This window comes from Mytilus trossulus, chromosome 4 (genome assembly GCF_036588685.1).
Source record: "Mytilus trossulus isolate FHL-02 chromosome 4, PNRI_Mtr1.1.1.hap1, whole genome shotgun sequence".
NCBI lineage: Eukaryota > Metazoa > Mollusca > Bivalvia > Mytilida > Mytilidae > Mytilus > Mytilus trossulus.
In genome coordinates this window covers 14,321,067-14,345,634 of record NC_086376.1, presented here as the reverse complement: position 1 = coordinate 14,345,634, position 24,568 = coordinate 14,321,067, and the positions used below count along the sequence as shown (strand labels likewise).

The window sequence follows — 24,568 nt, the reverse complement described above, 5'->3', positions numbered from 1 at the left end:
TTGGTAATTTGTAGTCATCAAATGAGTCAAGTCAAGTTGTCTCATTAGCAATCGTATCTTTTTATTTTTACAATGTATACATTATTATATGTGTAATACATACCAATAAACATAATGGTATTCATATGTAGCATACAGTTCTAATTCAAATCCTGCCAACAGATAGGACACCATGGCCTGTAGTATAAGGTACAAAACCCAGTTACCTAAACAGGCAATATGTTGCCTACTGGGCTCTGTTTTAGACAACAGCTGATGGAGATAGGCGTCTACTTTATCTGCCTGAAATATAATAGGAGACATTACATACAGAACTTGGTTGCCAAAACCACAAGAAAACAGTCAATGTGTTGCCTGCTAGGCTCTAGGATCTTTCTATTACATAGCAACATATGAATAAAATTGAGAATGGAAATGGGGAACGTGTCAAAGAGACAACAACACGACCAAATAAAAAACAACAGCAGAAGGTCACCTACAGGTCTTCAATGTAGTGAGAAACATCTATGTCTATTGATTATCAGGAAGAAATTATTTCTTTAAGTTTCCTGTATATAACATACCTCACAATGTTCATTGTCATTATCTAATATTAAATGATGTCTTTTCTTTGTTTCATTGTTCCATAGTCTTTGTTTTTCATGTACATATATCTACTATGTCATGTTCTGTACCTGTACTTTTTTAATAATTTAATTTTTGAGAAGAAATTTGTACAAAATAATTCATAAAAAAACCAACAATGTGTCCTAAGTACATGGATGGCCCATTCTCACTACCATTTTTTATGTTCTATGACTGTGTGAAATTGGGATCAAAACTCTAATTTAGCATTAAAATTTAAAAAATCATATCATAAGGAGCATTATTACTAAGTTTCAAGTTGATTGGACTTCAACTGCCTCAAAAACTACCTTGACCATAAACTTTAACCTGAAATATGCACTATTTTTTACCTTGTTCAGTGGAGTGTGAAATTGGGGTAAAAACTCTACTTTGGCATTAAAATAAGAAGGGTCACATTCAAGGGAAAATGTGTACTTAGTTTCAAGTTGATTGGACTTCACCTTCATCAAAAACTACCTTCACCAAAAACTTTAGCTGAAGTGTGACGAACAGATGCACAGACCAGAAAACATAATGGTCCTAGGTGAAGCATAAAAAGAAGATTAACTGAGATAACTGTGATACAAACCTCTTCCTGAAGGGCAGATAACTCTTCTAATATATGTCCCCACTTGTCTCTCTGTCTGGCCCGATTATGACCAGGTATTTGTATCAGTGCACAAACAGGACGGACTGCCTGCATGAACCAAGCATCTACAAATGTTTTAGCCTGAGCATTGTTGTAGAGCTGAGATCTGGAAATAAAAACAATCAGTTTTGGAGTTGATCCATTTAACAGTATAATTCCTTGATACCTTTCATCTTTGCTTTTCCAGTTCATGTTTTTCAGTAGTGAATTTTCTCAATCTTTGAACCTAGTGATCATCTTGTTAAATAATGTATTTTCTTTGTAACACTATAGTTTCTTAAGAGTTAATGGCATATTACTTGAAAAATGAATGTTTTCCTTCCTATTCAAAATTTCAGCTGTTGCCTGTACATGCTGTAGGACAAGGAGAGCTTATAAACTTACTTCAGACTAAGACCAGGAGGTGATTAAAACATACTTCTGACTAAGACCAGGAGATGCAAGAAATGTACTTCTGAATTTGACAAGGAAATGCCATTAACATACTTCTGACTTAGACAAGGAGGGCTTATAAACTTACTTCGAACAAAGACAAGGAGGTGCAATAAGTATACTTCTTACTAAGACCAGGAGGTGCAATAAATGTACTTCTGACATAGACATAGAGGTGCAATAAGCATACTTCTGACTACGACCAGGAGGTGCAATAAATGTACTTCTGACATAGACAAGGAGGTGCATTAAGCATACTTTTGACTAAGACAAGGAGGTGCTATAAATATACTTCTGACATATATAGACAAGGAGGTGCAATAAGCATACTTCTGACTAAGACAAGGAGGTGCTATAAATATACTTCTGACATAGACAAGGAGGGCTTATAAACTTACTTCTGACTAAGACCAGGAGGTGCTATCAACTTACTTCTGACTTAGACAAAGAGGTGCTATAAACTTACTTCTGACTAAGACAAGGTGGTGCTATCAACTTACTTCTGACTAAGACAAGGAGGTGCTATCAACTTACTTCTGACTAAGACAAGGTGGTGCTATCAACTTACTTCTGACTAAGACCAGGAGGTGCTATCAACTTACTTCTGACTTAGACAAAGAGGTGCTATAAACTTACTTCTGACTAAGACAAGGTGGTGCTATCAACTTACTTCTGACTAAGACAAGGAGGTGCTATAAACTTACGTCTGACTAAGACAAGGTGGTGCTATCAACTTACTTCTGACTAAGACAAGGAGGTGCTATAAACTTACTTCTGACTAAGACCAGGAGGTGCTATAAACTTACTTCTGACTTAGACAAAGAGGTGCTATAAACTTACTTCTGACTAAGACAAGGAGGTGCTATAAACTTACTTCTGACTAAGACAAGGTGGTGCTATCAACTTACTTCTGACTAAGACAAGGAGGTGCTATAAACTTACTTCTGACTAAGACCAGGAGGTGCTATAAACTTACTTCTGACTTAGACAAAGAGGTGCTATAAACTTACTTCTGACTAAGACAAGGAGGTGCTATAAACTTACTTCTGACTAAGACAAGGAGGTGCTATAAACTTACTTCTGACTAAGACAAGGAGGTGCTATAAACTTAACTCTGACTAAGATCAGGAGGTGCTATAAACTTACTTCTTACTAAGACAAGGTGGTGCTATAAACTTACTTCTTACTAAGACAAGGAGGTGCTATAAACTTACTTCTGACTAAGACAAGGTGGTGCTATCAACTTACTTCTGACTAAGACAAGGAGGTGCTATAAACTTACTTCTGACTAAGACAAGGAGGTGCTATAAACTTAACTCTGACTAAGATCAGGAGGTGCTATAAACTTACTTCTTACTAAGACAAGGTGGTGCTATCAACTTACTTCTGACTAAGACATGGAGGTGCTATAAACTTACGTCTGACTAAGACAAGGTGGTGCTATCAACTTACTTCTGACTAAGACAAGGAGGTGCTATAAACTTACTTCTGACTAAGACCAGGAGGTGCTATAAACTTACTTCTGACTTAGACAAAGAGGTGCTATAAACTTACTTCTGACTAAGACAAGGAGGTGCTATAAACTTACTTCTGACTAAGACAAGGAGGTGCTATAAACTTAACTCTGACTAAGATCAGGAGGTGCTATAAACTTACTTCTTACTAAGACAAGGTGGTGCTATAAACTTACTTCTTACTAAGACAAGGAGGTGCTATAAACTTACTTCTTACTAAGACAAGGAGGTGCTATAAACTTACTTCTGACTAAGACAAGGAGGTGCTATAAACTTACTTCTGACTAAGACAAGGAGGTGCTATAAACTTACTTCTGACTTAGACAAAGAGTTGCTATAAACTTACTTCTGACTAAGACAAGGAGGTGCTATAAAGTTTCTCATTGTATCCTTTAGATAATCTACCATAGTTATTGTTCCAAATACTCGTTTATTGACTGGAAGGAAGGTCAACTGAAATTTAAAATGAATAAGTACACATATAGCCTTCAAAACAGCGGTATAATCACATATTCAAAGATTATTTATATAGTAAAATGAGCCATGTGTTTGCTGTAAACAAGAATGTAGTCAGTATAAATCAATATTTAAATACTGATCTCCGCAAAAATAAGTAGATTTAACTAAAGAGCCTGTGTCGCTCACCTCTAGATCAATATGCATCTTTAACAATGAACACTCTCCAACATTGTGGACTAGCAAACAGTTTATGACTAACAGCTTTTTTTCAGTTTATCTTGCATTACTGTTCAATTTTTCTGTTTACAGTTTATCTCCTTCAGTTTTTGCACCAAATTTAATACTCAATACCTTGTGTACTTATCTGTATTAATATTGTACACATAACACACTTTGCTTTATGTACTCATCTGTATTAATGATCTACATATAATACACACTTCCTTGTGTACTTACCTGTAATAATGACCTGGATAATACACACTTCCTTGTGTACTAACCTGTAATAATGACCTGGATAATACACACTTCCTTGTGTACTAACCTGTAATAATGACCTGGATAATACACACTTCCTTGTGTACTAACCTGTATTAATGACCTGGATAATACACTCTTCCTTGTGTACTCACCTGTATTAATGACCTGGATAATACACACTTCCTTGTGTACTAACCTGTATTAATGACCTGGATACTACACACCTCCTTGTGAACTCACCTGCAATAATGACCTGGATAATACAATCTTTCTTGTGTACTCACCTGTATTTATGATCTACATATAATACACACTTCCTTGTGTACTAACCTGTATTAATGACCTGGATAATACACACCTCCTTGTGAACTCACCTGCAATAATGACCTGGATAATACAATCTTTCTTGTGTACTCACCTGTATTAATGATCTACATATAATACACACTTCTTTGTGTACTCATCTGTAATAATGACCTGGATAAAACACACTTCCTTGTGTACTCACCTGTATTAATGACATGGATTATACACACCTCCTTGTGTACTCACCTGTATTAATGACCTGGATACTACACACCTCCTTGTGAACTCACCTGCAATAATGACCTGGATAATACAATCTTTCTTGTGTACTCACCTGTATTAATGACTTACATATAATCCACAATGCCCTGTGTACTCACCTGCATTAATGACATGGATAATACACACCTCCTTGTGTACTCACCTGCAATAATGACCTGGATAATACAATCTTTCTTGTGTACTCACCTGTATTAATGATCTACATATAATACACACTTCTTTGTGTACTCATCTGTAATAATGACCTGGATAAAACACACTTCCTTGTGTACTCACCTGTATTAATGACTTACATATAATCCACACTGTCTAGCGTACGCACCTGGATTAACGACCTACATATAATACACACTTCCTTGTGTACTCACCTGTATAAATGACTTACATATAATACAAAATGCTCTTGTGTACTCACCTGTAATAATGACCTGGATAATACACACTGCCTTGTGTACTCACCTGTAATAATGACCTGGATAATACACACTGCCTTGTGTACTCACCTGTATTAATGACCTGGATAATACACATGGTGAAGATTTACTAAATTCTTTAAATGTATCCTGTATAATATAAAAAGTTTGGAATATTTATATTTATCCTGAAATCAAAATTGAAACTTGTAATAAACTATATGGTGTACAGGTCACAGCTTCAAATATCAGTAGATAAAACTTGGAAAAAAATTGTAAGTGGACATTTACCTATTATGGATAATAGCCCAATAATTAAAATCTAAATACATAACTAGATTTAACATATATCAAACAACCCAAAAAAAATCTTTTTAATTAAAACCAAACAAAGTTTAATTTTGGACCTTTTGGACCTCATACTATGGACCAATTTGATAACCAGGCTAAAATAATCTAAGTACACCATTAGATTCAGCATATTAAAGAACACATAATATTCGAAGCTTTAATCAAGGGCTATTGAAAATGGTCAAGAAATAAGTAAATGATAAAAAGTATGAGAAAAGTAATTTGTTGGGCCTACATTCTAAAACAGTTTTTCAATATTAATCCAAACCTTCCTTTATTTGTATTAAACCTTGGGTTATTTCATAGAGATTCATAGACCTATACTCAATTGATTTTCTTATTGATGCCACCAGAAATAAAGAGTGTGTACTGTTAATTTGATATCTGCAGAAATAAAGATTCTGTACTGTCATATTGATGCCACAAAAATAAGAATTCTATGTGCAGTTCTGTTGATGCCACTAAAATAAAGATTCTGAGCTCCCATATTAATGCCACAAAAATAAGAATACTATGTGCAGTTCTGTTGATGCTACTAAAATAAAGATTGTGAGCTCCCATATTGATGCCACAAAAATAAGAATACTACAGTAGTTTTCGCGAAAGCCATCCCAAACTCCAAAACCGAGTTTTTTCCTGGTGTAACACCAGGAAACTCCGACATCACTCCCTAAATTCTCGGAGAAATATGGGAGTATTCCCTCCGACTTTCGCGTAAATCCATTACCTTTTGTTTATTGTATTAGCGACATCTCTCCCAGTCTGGAGTGACGCGGTGTCACACCAGGTAATTAATTGCCCTAATCCTTCTGATCTATGCCGGCAGGCGACAGTCAAGGTATGCGAGATTTCTTATGTAATAAAACAATTGTATTTCCTGTCTATTGATTATCAGTTTATATCTGATTGCTTGAAACAATTGAAAGATTAAAATAAAAATAAAAACGTTGTTAATTCTTTTAATTACACTGTACATTTAAAACAAGTTTTAAAAACAACTATATTTGATTTTGACTTCTGTTTTTTATCAGTAAATACATATTTAATTTACTAAAAGAGATATTATTGTGTAACAATAAACGGAGAATAACACTGAATAAATTCATGAAATTAGAGCAAATAAAGAAAAATTACATGTGTCAAAGTTGTTTATGCAAGTAAAAAGGAAAGTATAATTCACTATCTGTTATGCTAATAAGTCTACGCAATTTCCATTTTACGATTACAAATAAAAGTTTTAAAAAGCAAAAGGTTGTTGTTAATGCTTTCAATTGCATTAAAGTTTTATAAAAAAAATCTATACTTGATTATGACCTCGGGTTTTTTTTATTGGTAATTTATATAACTTAAGTTACAAAAGAGACATACTTGCGTGAAAATAAACGGAAATTAACGCTGATAGTATAAAATGTGAGAAAGAAAGAAATAACGTGGCTTAAAACTTGTATATATATATATGCAATATGCAAGAAAAGAAAGAAAATATCATTCACCATTCCTAATGCTTAATAAGTCTACGGCATTTTCTCTTCACGGTTTGTTACAATGTAGCATTACTTTAAAATAAATAATACATTTCGGCTACAACAGGAATACTTCTATAGCTGCAATAACTCGTCGTTGCATAATATTCATTTACGCACAATGAATGTAAACTTCTGTGTTGTATTTAGAACAGTGATCTTTAAATATTTTTAAAGCAATTAATTGCCGTGGGAAGACGACACGCATCTCAGTGATCATCAGTGCGTAGTTGAACATGAACTTGACTTCGCTCACAATATTGAATGCTAAAAATAGTGACATCAATTTTGTCCACGAGATTTTTATTTGGCGGGAAATAGTATCATGTAACAGTGAACTCAGGTGACCTTTCTGGATAACCGTGGGAAAATTCATTCAAGGTTTAAACTTGCTTTGTAATGATTGACATAAATGTGTGTGCGTTAAGATTGAGGCTCTAGAAGGTCCTTTTACAATTGATTAACCGGATTCTAAATTATATTCCTTTTCTGAATAAACCAACATCAGTCTTTTATTTTTACGTTTCTCAGTCAACAGACGACATAAAACTGGACATTAATTATACATCCATAGTCAACACTATATATATATGGTAGATGAAAACAGGATGCATGTCGTTCAGTTCCTGATGGGCGTTGGTAGAGATCCTCTGTGAACATTTGTCGATCGTAAAAATCCGATCCACATTTTTTTTTACATATTTCTTTCTTGTAGAACACGATATAATTTCATTTTAATATTCTATTTTATAAATTGTAGAAATACTTCTTTTTATATTTCGCCGAGGACATTTAACAAGCAGTAAAATATGGACGAATTGCGCTAATCCAATTTTATTTTGAATAATAAAAGATCAATAAAAGATCATAACGGATAAAAAACACATTATTTTTCTCTCCATATAAACAAAATAAATTGAAAGTAACAGAGTTCACTTGTTGATCCGATAAATTAACTCTTGGGTTTAATTTAGATTGAACATATAACCGTAAAAAACATCATTTTGTTTTAAGCCAGTTGAAATCAATTATATAATATTGAGCTATTAATGAACCGAATATTGCTCACTGAGTAGGTCATAAAAGGTTCTAATTGTGGTAAAATCTTCTTTGTTGAAAAAACAAAAATTATGACAGGATCGGACTATAATGAAAATACAAAATAAGTGTTTTATTCATATTTTTATACGTTGTACGTTGTATGTCATATGACCATGACATGGGCATATACATACAGAAATAATTATCTTATTTTAAATAAAAATGTCACACTTTTATCTAACAATGAAAGGACATTTAAATACCGTATTTTAAAGCACACAGGTGCAATCAAGATCGATTAAATGTACAAAGGTAATAAAACTGGCTAATCCGATGATGTTGTCACGCGTCATTAATTTTCAGTACATACGATGGGCAACGGTGTTGGGAGAGAATCTTTGGAGGAAATTGGGAGTATAATCCGTGATTCGCGGTGTCAATCCGCTATACACGGAAATCGGTGATTAGATCTCGCGATTACATACTCTCTGGGCGTACTGTATGTGCAGTTCTGTTGATGGCACTAAAATAAAGATTGTGAGCTCCCATATTGATGCCACAAAAATAAGAATACTATGTGCAGTTCTGTTGATGCCACTAAAATAAAGATTGTGAGCTCCCATATTGATGCCACAAAAATAAAGAATACTATGTGCAGTTCTGTTGATGCCACTAAAATAAAGATTGTGAGCTCCCATATTGATGTCACCAGAAGGGTTATGGCTAGTTTTTGTTATTCATTCTAACAGATATTAGGCCATGTGAACAAGTGTTCCTGATTGAGGCTATTACAGGGATATAAATCGCAGGGTATAATTTAGAAATAAAAATATGTTGTATGACTACCACTGAGAATATCCACCAAAATATCTCAAAAATTCCTTATATAATAATTCAGTACAAACCAATATCGTGTGTAGTGACACCATCTGTGTAATCTCTGGTAATATGTGTAGCTGATTCATCAATGTTTCCATGTAACTGACACATTCCTCCCTACTCTTGATGACTGTGTAACGAGGAAAGGTTGGAGGTAAAAGTCGCTGATTAACTAATGGTTCAAATCCCATAATTGTAGGATAATCTACAATATAAATATTTACATTTTTGACCTGTCTATTACCAAAATAAATAACTGTGGTTTCATTTCTTTTTTGTGGGAATCAATTTTCATATATTGAGGGAAACTTACATGTTCGTGAATGTTCAATTTCAAAGTTTCACCAAAGTCGGCACATTAGCCTATATGAAAGGAGTAGGTCCAGTAAGACCCCATTTTGGCCCCAAAATATAGCAGTTTTACAAAATTGTTAAAATATAATCTTTTAGTTATTGATTGGACAGAAGAATGCTTCTGCTACATAAATATGAGCAGTTTTTGACAAAACAATGCATATATATCAGGTACCAGCACATTAAGTCATGCTAAATTACTGAAATCTTCAAAATTCTAGCATTTTAGTTAAATTTTACACGGTTTTTGTGTAAAACAAAAGTGGCCACATTCGTGTTCATCCTTAATATTAAAATGTAAGATGTATTTTTTGATAATTCATAAAATATATAGAGGTTGAGGATGAACACCGATGTGGCCACTTTCATTTTTGACATAAACCATCTGAAAAATGACATTTTTCAGCATATTAGGTAGATTTTCCATATTTGAGCTTGAATCGGATGTTTTTAATGACTAAATCAGTTCAAATCATTCACTTAAACTAATTGATTCAAATGAAATAGACATTTAAGTGTTTAAAAAGTGGTCAAAATCTTTCGTCAGCTGAACCTGAAATTTGAGGGCAAAATCTGTCCTTACTGAACCTACTCCTTTGTCATTTTTTGAACATTTAATCTGTGGTTCATCTGTGCACACATCTTCGCTAGTGTGTTGGGCATTCTATCTGTTGATTAAAGTCACATTGTACTCTTTAAAACACTCATTTAGTATTTATAAATTCAGTAAGCTCATTAGGGGGCAAATTCAAATCTGAATGTTATGGCTCAACTTAACTATACCTATTTTCTGTTTGCAATTAAAATCCACTTTTTAAGTCCCTCCCTTTGAATTCCATGTTCAAAGAAATAACTTCACTTTATCAAAGTAACATAAAATGTACTGGCATGACATTGTTGTTTTCAGTTATCATGTTTATATCAAATATTTCTTTTCTTTCCTCATGACATTTTTATTCTTCTATATGTTTTTTCTCCTTTCTATTCCCAGCACTAGTAACCTGAATTTAACTTTAACGGAGAAAAACGCATTAACACTATTTAAATAAGATTATTCATCATTTGATAAAGAATTTAAGATAGACAAAAATTAAAAATCGTTTTTAATTCCTTTCATTTCATATCAATTTATTTTAACACCAGTCAAATAGATTCCTTTGCCGTCAATCAATTTAAATCAAGATGGTGGTAAGATGCATCAAACCAATAGCCTCTGTTAAACTTTTTCAAACTGGCATTAATTCGTTTTAAACATTGATGAGACCCGAGATATGTACGGGTAAATCACTCAAGCAAAACAACCTCAATATGTATTCTATCGTTTTTTGTTTCAAACTTTATCGACTTTAGTTAAATGTGTAGATTCTGAGTAAAGTCACATGCTTCACAATTTCGCTCTGTATTTTAGGCATTTTTGACATATATAGCTCTTCAACAATTTCTGTACTAATCTATCTTTGGATTTTTAATGTTTGGCTTTGAGCATTCCTGATGAATGTAAATCAAGAAAAGCGCTTCAGAAGCAATAAATTATTAAACATATTGTTTTCCATTTTTTAAACAAATGAATAAACAATACAGGTGACATACAATGATTTTTTTTAAAAACATTAAAATGTATATGTACGCTTTAAAAAAATGCAAAACTTGTGAATCTGTTGAAAATAAAATAGTTAGATGTATAACATACTTTTAAATTGCTCAAATGCAGTAGATTTTTATCTCAAATATGCGTTTCAAAAATTGGTAAGTGCTATGAAAACTTGTGGCATGTAAGTAACGCGCGGTCCCTTGCAATAACTTACGAAACTTTATATATTCCTGTATATTCAATGTTTCTCTTTTTTCTGTTTTACTGTGAAGTTACTTTTATTGCTGTGACATATTTAATTTACGAGACAGTTCAATATATAGAAATAATTCATTGTGTACATAATTGAAATGGATGTATCTTTTATTTTCAGTAAACAACATATATTCACTAGCTGCATATTGATATATGGAATAGCTTGTAATGAAAAACAATTTTGTTTTCAAAATAATAAAATTGACGAAGATAATGTTGACATTTGTTAAATTTAATAAACAGTTTAGTCTTGCTCAAAAATGGAAATGAAGTAACAGCACAGTGAACTTTTAAAACTGTGTTAAATTGTAATACCAGTCACTGGAGCAAAACGGGTCTTAATTGTTGAAGAGCAGCAAATATCGTCCGTTCAAGTTAAATTCGGGTTACTAGCTATAGTGCAGTGTATATTTCCTTACCATTCTTTGGTTTCAGGTTGTATTATTGAACAGATATATCATTTTAAGGAGGGGTATTTGCGAAAAATACCAGTCGAGAGAATGTTAAATTTCACGAGCCATAAGGAAACGGAAATTCATTTTCAATACTGATATTTTTCTCAAATTACCCTCAAGAACCTGCTCTATCTGTTTAATTACACCGAATGCTAACGTGCAAAAAGGCATTCATGATCATGACGTTACAAGCATCCAATGAGATAGAGTATTCTGAACAGATATATCATGTTATAGAGGGTTTTTTGCGAAAAATACAAGTCGAGGGACTTAAATTTCCTGAGCCGCTAGGCAAGGAAAATTTTGTCCCAAGACTTGTATTTTTTGCAAATACCCCTACCTAACATGATATATCTGTTTAATTACACCGAATAGATTTTAATTTAAACTCTCTGTACTAGGAAAAGGAAATGTTTATTTTTTGGACAAGTATTATCATAAAATATACCGTGGGAAATATACATGTACTTATACGCATTCACGCTTTTATGTAACGTCATCAATACCACGATTTCCAGAGAAATACGAGAAAAACGTAATATGCAGAAAACAAGATTATTTATCCCGAGAACAAGATTTTTTATTGTGTTATAGGTGTTTTTACTGTGTTTTTACTACTTTTAACAATAATAAAGAATAATATTAAAATGATATTACTCGTCATATCCGAAAAAAATTGGCGGGAAAATGCCCGCGAGGGTAAAAAATGGAATATCCAAAATGGCAAATACCATGGTATTTGAGGCATATTCATCCGCAGTGGTGAAAAACAGGCAGATTTGTTTAAAATGAGGAAAAAATGATAGAATGTGCGAAAAATACACTGGTTATCAGCCAATCAAAAGCTGGCATTCTTATATAAGGTGTAATTATTTGTCAAATACCATGGCAGAGAGGGTAAAAAAGGCATATCCTTTATGTATATACCTGGGCAGCTTTAAAAAATGAACGATATTCATTTGATAACAGTAAATTGGTGAAAAATACACTGGCTATCAACCAATCAAAACCCTGGATTCTTACATAAGGTGTAATTAATGTCCTTACCATTTTTACTGACTTCTTTGGTTTCAGGTTGTACTCCACATGACAATGTTGTTTTGATGACAGGGAGGACTTCTTCCATCTGTGTGACCAACTTCTTAACATGTGGAACACCTTCACACTAAAACATATTAATATTTCTTAAATTGTGTTTTATTTTTCATTTTTAAAAATGTGAAAATGATTAACTATAAGCCAGAATATTATATTATCTCCCTTTGTTCCATGTCTCTTGATCATTATTAAATGTGTTTTTCTATCAATTGTTTGTGTTTCGATACCCTATGCTTATTTCCAATGCAAGCTTATATCAAAGCAGTAATCCAGTTTATTCAGGTACATTATCAGTAAGAGTTAACTAAGAATCTATTGGAGACTTTTGTACTTTTATGGAGAATTTACTAATCAGAATATGCTGCAGTTATTCAGTTATAAATTTTTTATCAGTGGAACTTGAAAGTTTTAAGTATTTTTAGATTTGTAACAAACAAATAACCATTAAAATTTCAAAATCAATCTTTTTTACCTGCTGGTATTTAAAGAAGTAAATCTGTAAAACACATAAAATTTTATTTATTTATAAAAAAAACCACTCATTCATATTTTTCTTTGATAAATACTGTTTATAAAAGGTATTAATTGATATTGGTTCATGATCTAGAAAGATAAGATTTTTTTTGTCTTTTGAGGGGCACTAGCTACAAGATGTATTAAAGTATGATTTGTTTTTGTTCAATCAATAATAAAAGTGAAATAGTGTAATAATAATTCGCTTTAAGCAGCCAAAATGGTTCAATTTTGTCAAATTAAGCTAAATAATATTGATAATGAAGTATTAACTTGCAAGTGAAAAAAAGGTAAAGCATTTAATGACTGATTAGATCCACTAAAAATCTTTCTGCGACATGTAAAAGCGACGAGAAACATGTAATTTCAATCTATAAAATAAAATTAAACACTCCTATAAAAATTCAAATGCACGTGTTGGCTTAATCTATTTATATCTAATCATTTGTATATTTATGTTTACATCGCTTATATGGTCATCTGAGGTCAACTCGATATTTAATTAGATGGAGTCTAGACTAAAATACACACAAAACGAAACTACATATTATTGACCCTATGCTCTGTAAACTGTTTATTTTAGACTTTTGGTAGTTTGGATAACTGTTTTACATTGTTATAAATAAAATATGAAAACTTGAGTCAAATTGGTGACCATGAATTTGACAGCTAGTGCCCCTTTAATACAATGTAGTAAAAGTTAAAATTTGAATTATTTTGGGAAAAAATCATGTTTGAAATCCAATTTGATAGGAGAAATAAGAGAATTAATATCTAACTTTATTGCTTTCTATGTTACATTCTGTAATTTAAAGCATTTATAGCTATTTTACTTAGGTTTAAATTAAAGTGTTTGATAGAACTGGAAGGTAAAGATTGCTTTTATTTTGCAATTTTGTGAATATAAAATATTTAGCTAGATTTAAGTTTGAGTTATCTTCCATTGTTCCTAATTTTTCATTTGTAGTTTTACATGTTTTTACTACAAATTTGTACACCCTCTTATAAAGGTGTGCATAGGAACTCATATGTTCAAAAATGTACAACTTTCTTGTAGGTTGACATGACAAACCTAAGGTCTAATATTGCTGTAATTTATGAATAACAACATTTACCTTCTCTTTATTTAAGGACAGTAGTAATGTTAGAAATAATCTGGTGAATTTAATTCTGGAATACAGGGCCATGTTGAGTTCATGTTCTTGTTCTATGTCTGGCTGTCTGTCTTCACCAGGTTTACTTCGGGTTGTCTGTAAAAACAAAATTTGCTGGTTAAAGTTATCACTTATTTCGTCAGATTGTCAATAAAGATATTCAATACGTGGACAGATCAAAGGTCTGATTGAGAAATCTTCTTTTGATCTAGAAACTTAGCTACATGGAAACAAATACATTTGCACAGAAAATATTTTAAGATCTTCAATCAACAGGACTATTTAAAAATATATATATCTGCTACCTCCAAACCTTTCAAGTGCTGGCTAATTTAAATACAATAATCAAATCAAATCAAAGCTAAGACTGATTCTGCATTTCAAAGGAAAGCTAATTAATTTTTACAATATTTATAAATAGTTAACTTCATAACATGTTTCCATATACAGATTTGTCATACCCCGCAATTATAAACCAAACAGAAGGTGAACATATCTAATATTCTGTTAACAGATGAAAACAGTAATTAAAATAATTTCAGAAACCACTGGCATAGACATTACTGTAAATTTCAGCAGTTATTGTGAGATTTTTATTAATGCAAATAATTGTCTGGTTGAGTATTGCAATAATAAGAAGTTCTATTTTGATATCTGATACATGTAGGCATATGTAGCTTTTCCTCAAACACTACAATTAAACTCGCATTGTTTTCATTTTTCAAAAATTGCAATAATATATGAATTACAGTATTAGATTAGGGGTACAAATAAGATTAAGATCAAAACTGTGAAAGAACAGTATGTAAGCATTGCAAATGAATTATTAGGTTCCAATAATTTAGAAGTCACACTATCGATGCATAGGTCCAAAATGAAAGAACGTCTTAACTTCAAATGTGTACACACTGTATTTTATTTACATATCATTTACATTCCTGAATCTAAGAATACTTTAGGGCTTAAAACATGAAATTTAATAATTTCAAAGCAACACTTTACTGTTAAAGTAACTTAGCATTGAAATATGCTTAAACAAAATTCTTTTCAATTATAGTTAATACCTTCAACTTGATTTAAGTAATTAATGAAGGTTTCATGGGTTTTTTTCCTGACATTTCAAGTTGAATTTTTAAAATGTCTATTTTATAGTTTAGTTCATGTAACAAAATGCCATATTAAACACAAACGCTTTATAATGATTTTTCTGAAAAAAAAGGGGGAAAAACAGATGAAAAAGGATATGCCACACATGTAAACTTAATATTTCCTTAACAATTACATGTGTTTAAAACATTCAGCTGATTTTTACAGAGTTGCCTCCCTGTAGTGTTATGGCCCAAGACCACAATTAATGACCCTTCTTTTCGTTGTTCACGAATATAGTTCCCTTTAGTTATAGTGTATTTCTTCTTTATTTTTTTTCTTTCCCTTTCTCATTCATTTCTTAGCTTTTCTGGGGTGGAAATGAAAGAAGAGAGCTGAAATAAACTTTTGGATGTTTTATTTTAACTGATTTCAATAAGGAAAGAGTGATTAGGCCAGGTGCAAAAAGGTTATATTTACACTTTTCGGAACATCTCTTGACTTGCCTATAGGGGTAGGGATGTGTATTGGCCAAATTTGTATGATGTAATGATGCAATTTTTCTGAAAATTGCATATATCTTTGGACTTGTACTGTACATTACACACACAAAAAATTAGACAAAAACAACAATTAAATTTTTTTAAATGCGACAAAACGTTATAAAGAAATGATAGAGAAATTAATTGTGGTCTCGGGCCTAAGAGGTGCATTTCAGCAAATTTTGAAATTATACTTTGACAACTTCTCTGAATGATCTATTGGTATTTATTTGTCAAACTATATGAGAAGAAATGATTTCCACTTTTATTTGATAGAAATTTGTAAAAAAAGTAATTTTTCAGCTAATATGCCCAAAAAGTAGCTTTTTCACTTTTTTCAATAATTTTGCAAAAGCAGCATCCTTAATTTTTCTCTGACATTTTTTTTCTGATATCTTTTTGTGTTTGTGGTATTTATTTCATGTGTTTTACTCATTTGTGAACTCTGAACACAAAGAAAAGTGGATAAAAGCATAAAAAGAGTACATAAATGGACTGTTTTAATAGTCTAGGTCTAGCGATCCGTACGAGGCAAGTGAAATATGAAGTTCTATGCACTTAAAAATTGTATTTCTTTAAACAGACTGCACTGAATCTATATCAAAAGCACTTATTACTGGTTGTTTAAACTTGTCTGTTTCACAGAATACCTTTATTTTCTTCTGTTGGATGGCTGGTGGTTAAAATATTGGCATTTCAAGACTGAAATTTCATGCAGGTTTTAAACAGAAAATTGAAAAAACTTTGCATCAGACCATACTGTCTCCATATATAGTTAAAAGCAACAGTCTTGTTACATCCAGGCTTCATATTTGATCATATCTCAGCAAGGATTTGGGCAAAAAGAAGCATATTTACATCTCCAATATCATTTATATGCAATTAAATATGGAAATATAGAGAACAGCCTAAATTGAGAACTTGTTGTTTTAAGCTTGACATTGCTTAAGACCATGTAAAACTCATGTGTTATGCTATTTGAAACTTATGTTTACATGAAAAGAACATTTATGATATGTTAAATGTTTTGTTTTAACTTAAAAACTTCAGAAAATTGTTGTAAGTGGAAAATATTACATTTCATATAAGGCCTCGCTTCATTTGAAAACCTCTATTTTTTGGCATAGGCATATATAAAATTAACTTTGTCAATTTTTTATAAGTCTCATACATTAAGTATGCTATCATTTACTTTGAATAGATAATATCTTATACATTGAGACATAAAAAAAGTGCAATTTGGTGTTTTGGGAGGATTTTTGAAGCCAAAATTTGAAAGTTGAAATTTTTCTATTTCAACGTCACAATTTAGCAACCAAAGTTGAGATATAAAAAATGCCACATTTTCTATAATATATATCACATGGCTTTGAAACTATGTAAACTGACTCATAATACACTAAACTTAAATCATGCCAAGTTTTATTGGAATTGGTCAAGTTTTTGGCCCCTAATAGGCCCAAGACCACAATTAATGACCCTTCTTTTCGTTGTTCACGAATATAGTTCCCTTTAGTTATAGTGTATTTCTTCTTTATTTTTTTTCTTTCCCTTTCTCATTCATTTCTTAGCTTTTCTGGGGTGGAAATGAAAGAAGAGAGCTGAAATAAACTTTTGGATGTTTTATTTTAACTGATTTCAATAAGGAAAGAGTGATTAGGCCAGGTGCAAAAAGGTTATATTTACACTTTTCGGAACATCTCTTGACTTGCCTATAGGGGTAGGGATGTGTATTGGCCAAATTTGTATGATGTAATGATGCAATTTTTCTGAAAATTGCATATATCTTTGGACTTGTACTGTACATTACACACACAAAAAATTAGACAAAAGATAGAGAAATTAATTGTGGTCTCGGGCCTTATGAACCACCTGTAGAAGGAGTTTCAATCATTTATTACCACCTGGAACTTTTACCTTGAGTATTCTATTGATATCATCTTCTACTTCTTTCATCATTCCTGTCGCTCTCACATCAGTTATATCAGCTGCCATTTTAAACCCATAAGTCATTGTCTGAAAATCTTCCTTAAAAATTGGTTATAAAGGGAAGTAATTATACAAAAATATCCAAGGAACAGAAACATGTAAAAAGAATCAGTTAATCATGTATGTTATTTTTTGTTTATGTGTTCATGCCTCAGTCTTTTCCCAGCCTACAACCAGTATATGTTATGGGTTTTACTTGTTGTTTAAAAAGTGCAGAATGTTAGAAATGTCCTTTATTTATTCAAGATTAAACAATTCATATAATTTCAGGTATGTGTACACTGTTGAGGTACCTAGACCTAGAACCTCAAGTAATGGCAAAAGATCCTTTAGATTTGGGGCAGCTTAAGTATGAAACTCCCTTCCCAATGAGGCAAGAATCATATTGTTTTTATGCTTTTTAGTTGTTATTATTTCATGATATTCAAGTGATTTGCTGATTACCCTGTTCAACACACATAGAGGCACTTGCCACATGAGCTTTGACTCTTGAAGCTCATAAATCAAATAAATTTGCTTTCCTTATATCTGCATGCTTTTTCATTTTTATTTGTTACCATTTGCATGATGCTGCATGATTTGTTTATGTGATAGTCGGTTAAAGAGATCACCAGAGCTCATGTTTTGTCTATTATTATGTATGTAAATGCCGACTCTAAATAAAATGTACTTACTTACTTACTTTTTTAGAATTATTTAATAAAAGGTTGAAGACAAAGCTGTTTCTGTTCTAGTCTAGATTCAAGTTTTGCATATTGTCCCTTTGACATTCAGAGTTGAAGACCAATAGAACCGTCTCATAGAATTTGCCATCACAGTCTGGTAGAGAAATGTTGTACTTTGTTCAATTTTTTGGATTTGAGATTTAGAATGGTTAAAGTGACTTTTACTTAAGAGAAAATATCCACAAAACATAACACATGTATTAATATTACCTCTTCAAACACACTAGCTCTGTTGACCCGATCTCTGATATGGTCTATAATTTTCAGCATGCCTATACTAAATGCTTTTAAACATCTGTCTTCAATGATGTAAGGGTCATGTAAATAAAGATTGGTAAACACAGTTTGAGCTAAAGAATGACCTTCTAACCAGGTTACCTGAAAAATTAAACAGCTTAAGTTCATACAAACAGTTTTTTATATAAAACATCATATTCTCATGAAACTTTGCAAAAGTCAAACTTAAGACATGTACATGTAAGATAGTATGCTGTAAACCAAACTTATTTTAGCGGATACTTTCTTTCGCATTTAACCCCTTCAAACCCATTTCCTGGCTATCTAATCTCTTGATTGTAAATTTTACTTCATACAGATAAATAAGGAAAAAAATATTTGTTTACCTATTCAACATGGTTTATATTCACCTTATTTTTCTACATTGTACTAGCAAAAATAAATCACTCAACAATTTAGTTGGTTTACAGTAATTTTTGTATATTTCTGTTACAAATTTCAGTTTTACTTCAGACTTCTTCAGTCATACAATTAAAAAAATGCTGTTCCACCTTCTTTCCTTAATTATATTGGTTTTACTATGGATGTGATAGTAAATCACCATCACCTCATCAACGTTCAACTACTTTCTTTGTCTAATGCTTGATGTGAGATGTTTTAACTTTGTATGCAACCAGATGTTTTTTAACCTTGTATGTAACCATACTCATAAATTATCTACACAACTTTTAATTTGCTATCTGTACATTATATATCCTTATAACTTACCAAGCATGCCATTGAAGCATCAATTATTCCTATAAGCTGTGGAATTGATAACTCCTTTATCTTACACTTGTCAGCCTGAAATAATCACATACAAAATAGTATAACTGCTGCTAGGGGAAACTATCTGACTAAGATTTGGGATTTCTAAGGTAGCTGATTTACCCTTTTTGTCACAGTGTTATATCTAATCATTTATTTACTGCAAAAATACAACAGTATCAAAATAAGAAACCTAATATTTAGCATGTACATGTAGGTTCAGGAAAAACAAATCAGATTTATAATTTATGACAGTATATAGCAGTTATGTCTAGTCAGCCTATAAAATGAATAGACATTTATTAAGCCTTATATTGCTTAGAAACCCTGTATTGAGAAGTGTCATGCATTCTTTCAGCATTTTAATTTTTTTAATAACTTCCATTTGACTCTATAACTTTTTCCTGTCTTAAATATACAAAATATATGTGGATTATATGCTGATTTGTGTGAAGCAACCAGCAATAAAAAAATAAAATAAATCTTTCTGACAGTCTTGCTTAACATATATATACTCACACTAACAGCTTGTTCAAAGTTGAGAACTTTTCTTTGAATTTGATTACACATCATCCCAGCGTCCATCTTGGGGTCCATCATTTCTATGGCAGACATTGCCTCAAAAAGTCCAAACCTATAATAATTAAATGGTATGAAATACTTTTTCTTGTCACTCAAATACAAGTTATATATTACAGTATTGTTAGTATTTTGCTTTGAATTTCATGTCTGTGCAATGTAGAAACAGACTTTTATTCATATTTAGGCAACTGCCTTGTGGTCCTGAGGTTACATGTTTGACAAGAGTTCATCAGGTTTGTGGTTTAAACTTCAGCTGGGTCAAATCAGACTTAAAAAGTGGTATTTGCTAAGCTCAGCGTGAAGGTCTAGTACAAAGCAGGATAGATATTTATATACATGTAATATAAACTCAAATTGATTTCGAAAGCGCTTCTTTTAACCCTTTCCTCCATAATGACGCTTTTTGACGCCACCCCCTTTACTCCATAATGACGCCTTTTGACGCCTGTGTAGTACCTCAGTTGAAACGCTTTGACTACAAAGTGTTTGCAGTAAACTTATTAAAATTTGTATCCAATATGAAAAGGAATATCATAGGAATATCCAACTTAAATTTATTTGATGAAATATTTGTTATTCGCAATGCATTAATACTTTAAAGTATATTTTTAGCATTTTATTGAAAAATCCTATGCAAATCAGGTATGCAAAAAAAAAAATTCAATGGAGGAAAGGGTTATTAAGAGTTCTTGAAACCATATTTAACATGGTGGTCATGAGGATATTGATATACACTGCAGTCAATACATACCTTATACCAGAAGGCCTAAACAAGAATAAAACAATCACACACTTTTAGTTGGACAACAAGACCACCACTACATTCAAAACTGGCTCCTTACCAAACTTTTTGGTGGACAGACATGTACCAATAGGGCTGCCAGTTATTGAGAAGAAGTTGCAAGCTTATTTCAACTTTACAAGAAAAGCCAGAAAAGAAGATACATCTGTGACAATAAAAAGAATTTGAGTTTAAAAAAAGATAACACTTAAACTACAAAACAAGTCTAAAAAAAACAAAACAATGGATAAATGTGACTTACGAGGCATCATGTAACAATTCTCCCAATTCTAATTCTCCTGCTGCTTCAATAAATTCTGAAGTGACATCTCTCCAATGATAAACTGCTTTATTGTCTGGTTGTATTGCCATTTCTTGTTTATTTCTTAAAGTATAAAAGTAAATGTTTGATCATGCAAATAAAACATGTGATATCTCATGTATGTAAAAGGTCTTTTGTCTTTTGTAGTAGTGTTATCACACAGTGATAGTAGTAATTGTGCATGAATACAAACTGAAAAACACTCATTTAAACATTTCTTGCCTAAAATTACTATATGTGCACTTGAGGGTCTATTTATGTCTCATTACTGACAAAATGGGGTTTAATTTAAAGCAGGGTTTGACTCTTGAAAATGGGTCTGTAAATTGAAGTTTCAGTCAAATTCGTGATTCTTAAATTTCCTAATTTGATGAAAATGATGCATATTTTCCCAATAAAAAAGGGTAGAGGTACATTTTTGTAGTTTTGAAAAAAGCCAACAATATCACTGTCACATGACATGTAGTGTTCCTAAAAATAAAAATAAAAAAACATTCTGGTCTCCATGTGCATGATATGTTTGCCTGTCTGACATTGCTTTTAGAGAGGTAGCTATATGTGATGTTGGTTGATGTGGTCCATAAAGTTCATCATAACAAATGGACAAAATTTGCTGTATTCCCACCTTAAAAACTTCTCTGAGGACAGGAAAAGCAGTCCAGTTGGAAAAGTTTTAAAGCATGGCATCCATTAGATATATACAAGTTTTATTCATTTTTTGTTTCAGAGATAAATTCCTTTGGATTCTAATGTGATTTTTTTTCGTTCCTGCAAGAGGTGTAAAAATAAACTAAGTTGGGATAAATCTTTGAGATGCTCCCTCTCAGTTAAAATCTGTAGTATTGTACAGATTGTCTGTGAATAACATGTACTACATGACATCTGGTTTTGAGTATATTTATCCCAGAATGAAAATATGAGTATGAAGAGGGACCTAACACGCTGTTACCTTTTTAGTTTACCATGTTTACCTTTGAATATATACAGCAATTAGTCTATTTATTATTGTTAATCAAAATGATGAGGTTCTGTAAGTTTGTATAGAAAGACCCAGTCCACATTCTACTGCATGTTATAGTATTCCCTGAAGTCACAGGGAGATGACCCCTCATCTTCTGTCTACCTTGATTTTCACATGTGTTTTTGCTGTCTAATACTCATACAGTGACAACTTTATATTATAACCTGATATTATCTGGTTGATACAGATTTTTACAGATGAGTTTAACACTACACCTTTCAAACTTTACTTTCGTACCAAATCAGAACGACAATATCTATTTAACAATATTTCCATAACCTACAACTCATATTATTAAATATTGTTATAAGGTTACAAAACTATTTAGTTACAAATCAACTATTTATAAAACAAAAATGTTACGAAGCGACAAGGTTATAAAAACGACCTGCACCTACAGGAACGAAGAAAACTCTCTGAAACACATAATACATTAAACTTTTATATATTTAGTGCATGCCAGCCCTTAAAATTTTTCCAAGTGCACAAGTAAATATGAGGGGAGGCAGGACCTTTTCACAACGTAGGGCTGAAGGTGTTTTTGAGCTCAGGATTTCTTGATTCAATTTGATCCTTTCGAAATCTGGAACTCTTTTTTTAAATTTCGGGATGTTGGGATTTAAATTTCTTTAAATTCGAGACCTTGATACTTCAGCATTAGGACCCTTCCGATCCCCCTTCAAATGTGTACTCAGAGTAGTTTTGAGTGTAAATACAGACATTTTTGTGCATTTGTTATGATGAAATTTTAGCCGGTTTAGGCTTTTCTGTACTCCTTTTTATTTTTTAGTATTTGAGCTCTATATAGGATAGATGAGAATTGCCATGGTAAACCGCTAGTCGTGCACGTTATTTGCGTTTATTGCTTACTCATTGCAAGAATTATCTTCTTTTAAGTTAGGTGAATCAAAATTGTTTTGCTCGTCGATAGTCGACATGTTGATTATATAAAAGTCTACACAATCTCGGACAAATACAGGGAATCCGTATTTTAAGGCCAATTACAGGGGCTTTCAAATAAAGAAGATATAAACCAGTAATAGTTTAATTTTGGCAGCTTGAATTAACATATAAGATACATAAATATATATAATTTACACACAAAATATTCATATAATACAATACAACAGATACACATACGAATAATCTTAATAAAGCGGGCCTAAAAGAAATAACAAAATGCGAAAACTCTACAACTGCTCATTCAAATAGCAAACTTCAATTTTGTAAAATGGGTTTGGGTGGGTGGGTGAAAATTTTACGCCTAATTCGAACAATCTAAATCAAATAATAAGGATATAATATAACAGCGTGAGCAGGTTTCACTCACTTACAAATGTATTTACATTTTATACCTTAAGGCTATCCAGTCAAATTTGCAGACGAATATCAGCCAAGTAATTACTGGTTTTTAAATTATAAAAACAAACCCATCATTGTAATTCCTAAGATTTTGGAAACATGTTATTTTATTTTAGTAATAGTTAAAAGCTTTGACGAATCAATATTCAATATTCAATATTCAATATTCAAAGTTTTATTTAGAGTCGATATTCAATAAACTACATAGTGAGCTTTTCAAATCGACTTGAATGAATGAATGAATGAATGAATTCTTTATTTGCAAAGCAGACTTATGAATCATTTATAATTCATTTCATTACAAATAACGATATTTATTTAATAAACAACAATCAGTTTTTCATATGAATGTTAAAGCTTAAACATGTTAAATACCAGAATGAAGTTATGATAACTGTATTTAACTTTTGTATAATTTCAATTTTTTAATAGAATCTATTCTTTCAGTACACAGGCACTTGTCTCAAAAAAAAATTCCTATATACCTTAATATAACCTTGTTATATTAAGGTATATAGGAATTTTTTTTGGGAGACAAGTGCCTGTGTTTCAGTAGTCTACTTTTTAAGTTGTCTATCCTTAGAATGTCCGCCATATTGTTTTCAACAAGGAATTTGCATAAAAAATATACAAATCGAATTTTTGAAATGAACTTGATTGCACTTTTATTGCCGGAATAAAAACGATCTTTAATTGATATTCTTTAATATTGTTACAGCAGGTTTCAGTCAGTATGTAGCTAATGGTCGGGTAATATCT

The 24,568-nt window shown here is 31.7% G+C and overlaps 1 protein-coding gene across 1 annotated transcript in view; it reads right to left on the bottom strand.

Annotated features, from left to right (window-relative positions):
- The window catches only part of LOC134714740 (N-alpha-acetyltransferase 35, NatC auxiliary subunit-like), a 33,696-nt gene extending 10,299 nt beyond the window's left edge, over positions 1-23,397 (bottom strand). Inside the window, exons 1-13 of the mRNA XM_063576257.1 lie at positions 23,318-23,397; positions 21,367-21,489; positions 20,261-20,375; positions 19,703-19,777; positions 18,908-19,075; positions 17,901-18,011; positions 14,317-14,451; positions 12,638-12,755; positions 8,962-9,140; positions 5,232-5,291; positions 3,548-3,654; positions 1,196-1,361; positions 104-282 (exon numbers count right to left, since the gene is read on the bottom strand). Coding sequence (XP_063432327.1) covers positions 104-282; positions 1,196-1,361; positions 3,548-3,654; positions 5,232-5,291; positions 8,962-9,140; positions 12,638-12,755; positions 14,317-14,451; positions 17,901-18,011; positions 18,908-19,075; positions 19,703-19,777; positions 20,261-20,375; positions 21,367-21,489; positions 23,318-23,385 — 1,604 coding nt within the window. The 5' untranslated portion in view covers positions 23,386-23,397. The remainder of the gene's footprint in view (positions 1-103; positions 283-1,195; positions 1,362-3,547; positions 3,655-5,231; positions 5,292-8,961; positions 9,141-12,637; positions 12,756-14,316; positions 14,452-17,900; positions 18,012-18,907; positions 19,076-19,702; positions 19,778-20,260; positions 20,376-21,366; positions 21,490-23,317) is intronic.
- Positions 23,398-24,568: the final 1,171 nt, after the last annotated feature.